This window comes from Lactuca serriola, chromosome 8 (genome assembly GCF_051521515.1).
Source record: "Lactuca serriola cultivar US96UC23 chromosome 8, Lser_US96UC23_V15, whole genome shotgun sequence".
NCBI classification, from domain to species: Eukaryota; Viridiplantae; Streptophyta; class Magnoliopsida; order Asterales; family Asteraceae; genus Lactuca; species Lactuca serriola.
Genome location: NC_136415.1, coordinates 2,774,077 through 2,785,960, shown reverse-complemented (window position 1 = coordinate 2,785,960; position 11,884 = coordinate 2,774,077). Strand labels below are relative to the sequence as shown.

The following is an 11,884-nucleotide window of genomic DNA, read 5'->3' as shown; positions in this document are numbered from 1 at the left end:
AGGATAAAAGCAATTATAAAATTTGACTTATATTATTGTACTATTTACTCATCAAATCGTACACAACAATACATTTTATAACATCAAGTTACTGATGCGTTTACGTATTATCAATGCACAACTGACTTGTAAACAACAACTCATATATCTCAATTTAAAGATTATACGATATTATCGTCTCACAATCACTCTTGATAAATTCCATGAAGTGATTCAAATGAGTGTGGGTTTAATCCAATACTCAAATCTTATTTCGGAATTACTCATGAACGTTGCAGCAAACCTTTGCTATGTCTAAGCACTTAGACAATCTACAAACCAATTCATGACAGTCTATCCTCATAACTTACTCTCAAAGTATGATCGACTGTGGATAATTTAAACAATTTAATTATTCTAGAAGTAAAATATGCAAAATTGAAACAATAATAAATAATTGACACAAGATAGTAAAGTTTACTCATAAATAAATCTCCATTACTTAATCATCAAATGTTAATTACATTTATCTATTACAAGTTTCTAAACATGTATCTAATCACTAAAACTAATATTGTCCTTCAAACCAATGCTCCTCGCATGTTGTAAGTGCTTAACCCTTCTCAGACCCTTAGTGAGAGGATATGTTGGGTTCTCCTCTGACGATACCCTCTTGACTACGAGGAGTCCCTCTTCTACCCGATGTCTGATGAAGTGGTATTTTATGTCGATGTGTCTGGATCTACCATGATCCCTTGGTTCCTTGGTTAAGGAAACCGCTCCTTTGTTATCATAGAAAATCTCCATAGGCTCCTTTATGGCTGGTACAACTCCAAGGTCTCCAATGAAGTTCTTCAACCATATTGTCTCCTTCGACGCTTCATTCGCTGCTATGTACTCTAATTTGTACGTTGAATCAACCATGGTCACCTGCTTGGAACTTTTTTCAAGTAATTGCTCCTCCATTTAGGGTAAATAACCAGCCCGAATGAGATCGAAAGTTATCTCTGTCGGTTTGAAAGTTGGTGTCACTGTGCCCTGTCACTCTCAAGTCATCACTCCCACCAAGTGTAAGGACTCAGTCCTTAGTCTTTCGCATGCACTTAAGAGTGTTCTTAACTACTGTCCAATGAGCTCTACCCGGGTTCCCTTGATATTGCCTAACAATGCCCAACGCAAAAGCCACATCAGAGTGAGTAGATGTCATAGCGTACATGATCGAGCCAACGGCAGAAGCATATGGCACTCGACTCATTTCCGCTATCTCGACATCGGTACTCGGACTTTGAGTTTTACTCAGCTTGGTATTGCTTTGGATTGGCAGTTCCCCCTTCTTGGAATTCTCCATGCTAAAACGTTTTAGCACCTTGTCCAAGTAAGTACTTTGACTAAGTCCTATTAGTCTCCTACTTCTATTTCTCAAAATCTGTATCCCCAGAATGTAAGCAGCTTCTCCTAGATCCTTCATAGAGAAACACTTCCCAAGCCAGGACTTAACCTCCTTCAAGGACGGGATTTTGTTTCCTATGAGCAGTATGTCATCAACATACAAAACTAGAAAGCTAACTATACTCCCACTAGCCTTGAAATACACACAGGACTCATCCTCGCTTCTCGAAAATCCAAACTCTTTGACTTTCTCATCGAAACAAAGATTCCATCTGCGAGACGCTTGCTTTAATCCATAGATGGACTTCTCAAGCTTTCACACTCTATTAGAGTACTTTTCATCTACAAAACCCTCTGACTGACACATGTAAACATCTTCAGCCAACTTCTCATTAAGGAAAGCAGTTTTGACATCCATCTGCCATATTTCATAATCAGGAAACGCAGTTATGGCCAGCATAACCCTTATAGACTTGATCTTGGCCACTGTTGAGAATGTCTCATCATAGTCAAACCCCAGAGTTTGATTCAAGCTCTTCGCAACCAGTCATGCCTTGAACGTGTGCACCTTCCCATCCATGTTGGTCTTCTTCTTGAAAACCCACTTGCACCCGACCGTCTTACGACCCGGTACATTGTCAACCAAGTTCCAAACTTGATTGTCATAAATGGACTGAATCTCGCTGTTCATTGCCTCTTTCCATTTTGCAGACTATGGGCCCACCATGGTTTCCTTGTAGTTGTTAGGTTCATCCAAATTTATCATTGTACTATCACTGATAAATGTATCACCTTTAGCAGTTATATGGAAACCATACAACACAAGTGGAACACTAACTATACTCGAACGTCTTAGAGGTAAGGACTCGTCAACTGGTTCAACAGGAATCTCTTCCTCAAGTTGAGCATTAGTGTTAGAGGTTCCTTCATCGCTTAACTCTTGAAGCTCTTCAAGATCAATTTGCCTCACACTGTCCTCTTGGCATATGAGTTCTCTTTCGCGGAAAACCCCTCTCCTTGCTACGAAGACCATGTTGTCACTTGGTCTGTAGAAAAGATATCCAAAAGACTTTTGTGGGTAGCCGATGAAAATACACCGCTCACTGCGAGGTTCAAGCTTGTCGTGAGTCTCTCGTCTCACGAAAGTCACGCAACCCCAAACCTTGATATGTGTCGACGAGGGAACCTTCCTTGTCCACATCTCGTGAGGTGTTTTGGCAACCTTCTTAGTTGGGACTAGATTAAGGATATGGGCGGCAGTCTCTAAGGCATAACCCCAAAATGAGATAAGTAACGAAGTTCGACTCATCATGGAACGAACCATGTCCAACAAGGTTCGATTGTGCCTCTCAACCACACCATTAAGCTGTGGTGTCCTAGGCGGCGTCAATTGTGAAACAATTCCACATTCTTTAAAACAGTCGTGGAACTCGATACTAAGATACTCATCACCCCTATCGGATCTAAGCATCTTTATCTTCCTGCCCAATTGATTCTCCACTTCTTGTTTAAACTCTTTGAACTTTCCAAAGGTTTATGACTTGTGCTTGATTAAGTAGATATACTCATATCTGCTATAATCATCGGTATAAGTCACATAGAAGCGATTAGCATCTCTTGTGGTGGATCTGAAGGGCCCACACACATCTGTGTGTATGAGATCCAACAATCCCTCACATCTTTCACAAGTACTAGTGAAAGGTGATTTAGTCATTTTTCCAAGCAAACAAGATTCGCACGTGTCATCTGACTTTAGGTCAAATGACTCTAAGACTCCATCCTTTTGGAGTTGGGTTGTGTGCTTCTTGTTGACATGTCCAAGACGACAAGGCCACAAGCATACTTTGTCTAAACCACTAGACGAATCGATATGCAACACATTATTTCCTAAGTTGTCTACAACCATCACAGTTTCATATACACCATTACAAGGCAATGCTTCAAAATATAAAGTATCATTATAGAAAGCTAATATAGAACCAACTTCATTATTAAATAAAAAATCTAAAACTTTGTCTGTACAAACCATGAAAAGAAATAATATTCCTCGTCATTGCTGACGAGTAGCAACAATCATTCAAGTCGAATCCTAACCCACTACTAAGCACTAAAGAGTAAATCTTGATCTTGGTGACAGACGACGATTTCTTATTCTCCATTATCATGTTCATCTTCCCATGCTCCACATCCCTACTTCTTAGCCCATGCAAATCAGAACAAATGTGAAACCACATCCTGTATCAAGGACCCAAGAACTAGCATGTGATGAGTTATTAGATTGAATAGTATAAATACCTGAAAATGAAGGCTTTATCTTCCCATCCTTGATGTCCTGCAAATATTTTGGGCAGCTTCGTTTCCAATGCCCATTGTCATTACAGTAGAAGCACGTTGCTTCTTTAGGATCGGATGAGGTAGTGGCAAAACCGGCTTTACCTTTGGATCTATTTGAAGAGGATCCATCATGGGACTTTCCCTTGTGGCTCTTAGAGGGGGCTTTCCTCTTCTTCCCTTTTCCATGTCCTATAGCGAGGATGGGGGCAGCAACAGTAGGGGTGGACTCGATAGCTTTGCCTTTAAGTCCACTTTCAGTAGTTCTCAACAATCATTGAAGTTTGCTCAAGGTGACTTCCTCCTTATTCATATGATAAGTCATCTTGAATTGATTATAACAATGAGGTAAGGAGTGTAGGATAATACCAATCGCTAACTCTTCGTCGAAGTTGACATTTAACTTAAGAAAACGATCCACATACCTTTTCATCCTTTGCAAGTGGCTCGTGATGGACTCTTCATCTTTCATCTTGGTTGTTACAGTTTTTTTATTTATTCCAATACTTTTCTGATTAAAAGAAAATTTCAACCATCTTCCCCTTCCCATATGAACAACCATCACCTGTCGGAATAATATGAATCACCACCACCGCCACCTACTGAAAACCAATGCCATCATATCACTTTTTTTCTCTTTTGATGAAGACACACACTCTGTCCACATCAGTTAAAATCTTGTCCAACTCATTTTGCTACCATATTTTCCAAGCACTAGGAGAGAGAGAGAGAGAGAGAGAGAGAGAGAGAGAGAGAGAGAATGCCACATTGGACTCATGCCACACCACCAGCAATGGTATGGTCCACTTCTTCAGCCCTAAGTAAATTAGGGTTGAAATAAGTAAAAGTGTTGACTTGATGAATCCAATATTGATGTGGTTGATATTAAGGGGTACCATAAGTAATGGGTGGGGGTTAGGAGCCTTTATCATTATGCTAAGTTTTTTCCTAGTTTGCAGAATTTGGTTTCAACGTTCAACATTTTTTTTCTAGCATATTAGGACAAGCAGTTTACTTGAGTTGTTCTAACTCATTAAAAGGATTCATTCCTTTGCCTTAAAGATATGAATCAGTATTTCAGATAGGCAGAAACAAAAACATAATATAATATAATATATAATCTCATACTTGAGGTTGTTATTAAACATGAACACGGGAATCCAAATGACAGAAACATTCGTTACTTGATCTCAACATTTTACCAGTCACCACTATACAACAAACAGAACATAAAGGTTTATGGGTGGGGGATTACATGATATGATCATCAAGTGCTGTTGCCAGTAGCCTTGGCCAATGAGGTAAAACTGAACCTGTCAGATAAGAAAATCCTCTCTCAGTTGAAATCAATTTCCAATGAAATCAATTAAATTACATTTACGTACCTGATAATTGGCTTTTTCTGTGAAGCAGGTGTAGCATGAGATGCAGTCGGCAAGGGCACAACAAGTTCAGGGGGCTCAAGCTCTTCTAAGCTCCCATTCAACTGCAAACTGGAAGAGGCGCCTGTTGCATTGCTGATTGTGACAGGAACAGCGAATTCCTTATTGGTTGAAGTTGAAGATTCCATCTCCATGTGACAGTTATCATCAAGCTCCTCTAACTCCTCAAGTTGTGGTGGTGGTTGTGGTTGTGGGGAAGTCTGATACGGATCAGACATCAACTTCTCAATCGCAATCTTCTCGGCCTCTGCTTCTTTAGAGGTCAACAGACCCACCACAGATGTCCCGACTACTTGATTAGTATCAGTAGCATTAGATGGACCACCAATACCAATAGTAGCAGTAGTAAATCCGTTGCCTTCATCTATGAGCAACTTGGTAGAAGCCTCCGTGTCATCATCCTCTCGCTTCCGTTTCCTTGCATCATCTTCCCCATCAATCATACCAATACCACTACTGGTGTTGGTGTTGGTAGTAGTAGTAGTAGTGGTGTTTGTTTCTGAAGCAGTATGAGGGCGTCTTGTAGTTGCAGGGGGTCTGGCAGGTCGAACACCACCAGGAAAAACAAAAGCGGGAATGTCGCGACGCTTTATATGCGTTACATTTATCTCCATTCCGGGCTTCCAAGATGAATATGAACCAACATTTGCTTTAAACTCATCGACTGTCAACCGAATATCAAACTTCTTGGCTTCATTCACAGGAACGCCTTCTTTCCTTTGAAGACCTAAAAAGTAACTGCAGTGGTAAGGATTTGACCCGTCTGAGAAGTCCCCTGGATGTGGGTGGCACTGCAGCATTTTGAACGTGTCCCTCTCAATCTATTCACATACATACAAACAACAAAACCCACAGCCCCCCCTCCCCTGTTACAACTTCAATTACAAAAAAAAAATAATAATAATAATAATTTAAAAGTGGTGGTATCACCGTCACCTTTAGTATGAGGTAGCGCACACGAGATTCCACCCAGCCTTTCCAGTTCCTCATATCCTCATCGTTATCCGCACCAATATCTATCTGGAGATAATTCCTGTATGCTTCAAAGAAACGATACGGTTCAAAAAGCTCAACCCAACCACCATTGTTCAACTCCATCGCCTACACCACCAAAAATTAACCTGTAACTTCATTTCTATTAATTTGTAAGTTTTTCGTATACACTAACAAACCTCACAAATATCGTGGCCTCTTTTAAATTCTTCCGTCATTATACGTAAAGTGCTTGAAGACACATTGTAGCTAGAGTTCATGCTAGGATAAGCCGGAGTGATGATTGGCATCAAGTGGTATTTGTCTTTGTGGTTTCTTCTAGGATCCCAAATCTGCAATCCAAGTGATCCTTCTTCAATAGCACAAAGCATTACTGGATTTGGCCATCGCCATTGAGTGTACACCCTGAAGAACCGAGAAACCAGCATATTCGGTAGGGCGTTAGGGTACAGCTGGCAGATCCGTGCAACCAGCAAAGCCCAGTTTATGCCACCTAGGAATCCTGCAACCTGACCACCAAAACACACATACATTAAACAGATGACAAAATCAATATTTATTTATTTACCAAATGAAATCTTCAAACATTACATTTGAGTAAACGCCCCTTCGCTTGGCCCAAAACCTCATGCATCTTAATGTTGTGCGAAAACTCTGCAGCACAAAAAGAAATTACAAGGATATCTAATCTAATGAAATTATTAATTATAAATAAATAGGCGAACCTGAATGTTAGGCACTAAGCGCAGGATCTGGTCAGTAACTCTGCATCCATTAAGACTCCGAACCGTCTGTTCGTCTGCATTCTGCAGTATCGAGTCTTGAGAGATATCCAAATCCTGTAAAATGGAGCTCATTAGTAAAGTAACCAACTAGTTTTCACTTTCAGCAACAGATGAAGATGAAAGAAAGATAGGAAAGTTTAGTTACTTCAGGTATGACCCAAAGTGAAAGTTTTGCATAGAGAAGATCTATGGATACACCATTCAACTTGAATTTCATCACAGGAACGTGAGCCTCAGGTACAGGATGCAATTCTGTGACATCAGGCATATCTGAGAGCATTCTTTTAAGCTCACCAAAGAAATCTTCCTGTAATTATACATACAACCATGAGTGAGTGAGCGAGTTAGTAATAGTTGACTGAAGTGAACTGAACGTTAGGATTATAAGAGCCAAAAGTGGGTAGAGACAGAGTAGATCTTACATCCCGTGATGCATGTCTGGGTCCAACACAGAGTGTATCGATATCAGCACCAGGACCATGCACCTAATATCATTATTATATAGAAACAAGAGGAAGTGAGGCCACAAGTAATATATCAAAATACAACTTCTATGCATATATATTGTATATACAAGGAGAATGGGTGAGTGTCAACTATGCATGCTACACCTACTCATCTAGGCTTCAATGAATAATATATCGAAATACAACTTGTAGAGGATCTCAATGAGCGCATTTAGGGTACCACTCAGCAACAGGTTTTTCTACAAAAAGAAGGTAGAGCCAGAAAAAACTTTTGTGGAGCCATTGATTGGTATGGACTGGTGTCTAGAATAAAAGAGAACGAGTCATCAATTCCACAATAACTAATGATTGGAATTGGATGGTTGTAGACTAGACTGTCTTTAAGAAGTGTGAATCTAACCTCATAACCCCTAGTAATAGTATTGCTCAAAACTTTTAAGTTTTTCACTGCTAGGAGGTTAATAACTATACCCAACTCCCATAAGGGTAGAGACTAGAGAGGTTGCTTTGCTTCCATAGGAGTAGAGGATTTTTAATATAATACTAATACAAGAAATAGTAGTGATAGTAATAAGTGAAAGAAATAGGTAGATAGTTAGTTAAATACAAATAAGAATAATACAACCACGACACGACCCTAGTTAGTTAAACCCTCCGCATACTTATTTCTCTCGTTGACTTCCCAAACATGAGAATGAAATTATTCTTTGTTTCCAACACTCCTTCCATAGTTATAAATAAGATGCCATAAACTCTTACAGGCTTATAGACTACTTAAAACAATCAACTGGCCAAAGGAAAAACCTATCAAGCAATATGAGGGGCAAAGCTTAAGCATGTAAGGAGTTAACAAAAAAACTATGAGCTAGATAGAAGCTTTATGTAAATAAGGTTGCTAAGCTAAAGAGCTAGTGGCATTAAATGCATAGGATGGATACAATGACTTTGCATCAAAGACTATGTATTACAAACAACAAACATTGTCAAATGTACAGCGTTGCAAGTGCGAGTGATAAGATAACTTGATGAAGACATTAACAGAAGCTTTTTGTCGAAGGATGAGAGTACGTAAAACTTAAAAAGATATCGTGTCTCCCATAAAATGACAAGAAGAACCCTATAAAAGGTAACCAAATAACCATTAAGTATATTAAAAGGGTTGTGTACAGTTTTCATTGTTTTAGAAAGGTATGTTATATGGTGCTAACAAGAGTAATGTAGGATGTCCGCACTAGAGTGATAAGAGGTATGCATAATGTATAATGCTAGCCTAACAAGCACAATAGCATGTGACAGAGAAACAACTGTCTTCCATACTAATATACGGTGCAGAGCATCAAGTAGTAAACCAATATTTAGTTATACATGAACTCTAAAAGAACATACAAGATAATATAAAAGATGTAAACTTTTGGCGGATGATAAGACTATCCCGAGTTTAATGCTATGTTTGAAGAAACGACATGGAAAGTCAAATGCAGCAACATTATCACGTATGTTACAGTAACATAAACCGATTATTGTCGCAGCATAACTGCCAAAACTCAAAACCGCTTATTCTTAATTTCATGTGATCATGGCAAGTGTATCAGACACATGAAAACTAAAAAAAACTTGTTACGAAAAATGGTATAAACACTAAAGAGATTAACAGCTGCACATGAAAACCACTTTTATCTTTCACCAAAAGGAAATATTAGGAATAATCTCATTCATACCCCAAGACGGTAGGACCCAAAGGTGAAAATTTTGGCATTAGCTTCCTGTACCAGCTGTTCATTTAACCCCCTGGCCCGGCTAACTTTTTTCACCCAGATTTTCACAATCTGCTCATTTTAGAAACATTGCATTCACATTCACATTCACATTCACATTCACAGCAAAAGTAGTAGAATAATCTAACCAGGAAATCCAAAATTGGAAATGTAATTCAACCTGATCCAGCCGTCCCAAAACCTCTTCCCTGCTTATGGCCTCTTCCTGACTCTCATACAGTCCAGCATCAGCCAAGAACTAAGCAAAGTAAAACAAATAAATGTCTGAGAGCTTAAAATCAAACAACCAGTTACATAAATAAAAGTGAAAAGCAACATTTAAAAACCTTTTCAAGCTCATTGGTCTTTGTTACATCATACTCGCTTGGCCCCCCCAAAGATATTGGCTCTGTGATGCCCAATCTTGGCCCATTTGTTTGACTATTAAAACCTTGGCTACCCATACCCCAGTAAAAAAAAAAAAAAAAAAAACAAAATTTTCTCAAACAAGTTGAGTCTGCTATGAACAAAATTTTAAAACTACTTGAACTTTTCCCTAGATTTTCATCAGAAAACCAGGAACATATAAGAAATAAGAAAACAAATAAGCAAAACGTCACTATAAATCATTTTTTCGGTACAGCATGTCCCGGGCCATAATAATTGAGCCCAATGGTACAATCAGAAAAGGAACAGAAGAAAAAACTCTCAACAGCTGATTATCAGATGCTAACTAGCAGAAACCTATCCAAATCCAGATATCCAACAAACCCTAGCTATATATGATATCCAACAAACAGCTACAGGAGATCGTGATCAACTGAACCCTTCGATTCCAAGTGATCAACAGAGCACTACAAGTGAAAAGCCGCCTCCTTTCGAGCAATCTGTTGTAGCTCTTCCACACAAGAAAGGAACCTCAATTTTCGACAACAAAATTCTGTGAATTCATACACCAAAGAAAGTCAGATAATGTTCAGGCCTTGACCGGACTCGGATAATTAAAAAAAAAAAAAAAAAAAAAAAAAAAAAAAAAAAAAAAAGTACGATTATCTACGCTACAAATCAAAGCCCGTACTAATTTCAATTTCAACAGTTAATCAAATACACAGCTATACCCAATTTCAACAGCAGCTAATTTCAACTTTCAACACCTAAACCTAATTGGCTAATTTCAAGTTTTCAACAGCTAAACCTATTAACATAAACAAATAAACCTAATTTCAATTCAACAGTAATCAGAATATCAAATAAAATTTTGTTTTTAGCCTTACTTGTTTAATTCTTGCTCGCTTCCTGCTCCAACACGTCACAACAGGTGAGGTGAGCGTGAGACCGTGAGGAGCGATACCGGTGCCAACGTGCCGGCGATTTCTGATTTCAATTTCTTCTCCTCTCTCGATTTCTACTTTCTTCTCTTCTCTTCCTGTCGCGATTTCAGTTTCAATTCCAAAACAATGGCCTGGCGGACGACCCTTTTGGTGAGGGATAGAGATTCGAGAATTCGGAATCAGAGAATGGGCTGGCTTTCTTTAGTTTTTTTGGACTTTGGACTTCGGAGTTGGACTATACTTTCTAAGTTTGATACTTGAATTTTTGAAATGAGCAAAGTCTCTGATAATATAATTAATTATTTAAATTATATCATATTTGTTTAATCTAATTTTTTTAACGATAAACCCAATTTATTTTTATATTATTTTAATTTTATTTTATATTTTAGATGGTATTTAAACTTCTCCTTATTTAAATTATATCATATTTGTTTAATCTAGTTTTTTTAACGATAAACCCAATTTATTTTTATATTATTTTAATTTTATTTTATATTTTAGATGGTATTTAAACTTCTCCTGATATTGTGTAGGGTTAAAAGATTTTTGGTAATCCGGTTAATCTTTACTTAAATAGTATTCCTTTAAAAAAAAACTAATTATTATTTCTTTTTTCCTTTGAAATGTTGCACAAAATTTTCTGTACGGGTTACATCTATATATAAAAAATCTATCAAAATTTTGTGTGTTTTGTGTAACTTATAATCAAACATTTTATATTAATTCACTATCATTCCTCTTGTGTTCGACATCCTTGCTTATCAAAGTTATATTATACTCGATCGGGTTCACTGCCCGTAAGGTATGGTTTAGATGCGATAAACTACGAATTATAAATAAAAAACTAATGCATTAAAAATACACATCATAAAGGTTGGAAGTGTTCTGTTTAGTTTGGTACTCAAGGTGGAATTGGCACGGTAATGGTTTAGTGTGGGCGGTCTGTCTGGGGGTCAGACCAACTTGAGACGTCAAGTTTCGGGAAGGTAGAAGTGATTTTATGCATGGGTTTTTGGATTCGTCTTCGTTGGGTCGAAGAGTTCTGCCAGGGTTGGGTTGAGTTGCTTTGGGAAGGTTGTTGTATGCTCAGGATTTTTGGTTGCGTTCCTCAAGTTGTTTATGATCTGAGTGTTAGTAAAGAGCGATTTCGAGGACGAAATCTAATTTAAGTGGGGGAGAGTGGTAACTCCCTGGTTCTAATTGTTTCCCATTGCGGGGTAGTGGTCAATGAGTGGATATTATCAGGCTTATAACCTTTGAAGAATTGAGGTTTGGGCTCATTTGGAGGTCAATGACATAATTTGGATGATTCGGGTATTCAGTTTTGTGTTTTGGAGCCCAAGGGTATCGGTAAAGGCGTTGGTTAGGGCCTTTTAAGAATTTTGGATTTAATTTCGGTTGGTTTTCAGA

General features: G+C 38.2%; 1 protein-coding gene across 1 annotated transcript; it reads right to left on the bottom strand.

Annotated features, from left to right (window-relative positions):
• Positions 1–4,787: 4,787 nt before the first annotated feature.
• Positions 4,788–10,675, bottom strand: LOC145070872 (nuclear poly(A) polymerase 1-like). Its single transcript, XM_079017831.1, has 12 exons — positions 10,415–10,675; positions 9,488–10,080; positions 9,322–9,399; positions 9,105–9,212; positions 7,342–7,404; positions 7,065–7,226; positions 6,860–6,973; positions 6,726–6,788; positions 6,314–6,643; positions 6,078–6,242; positions 5,085–5,962; positions 4,788–5,012 (listed from the first exon to the last, which is right to left on the bottom strand). The coding sequence occupies exons 2-12, from the start codon at positions 9,602–9,604 to the stop codon at positions 4,967–4,969; spliced, it is 2,124 nt and encodes a 707-aa protein (XP_078873957.1). The 5' UTR covers positions 9,605–10,080; positions 10,415–10,675; the 3' UTR covers positions 4,788–4,966.
• Positions 10,676–11,884: the final 1,209 nt, after the last annotated feature.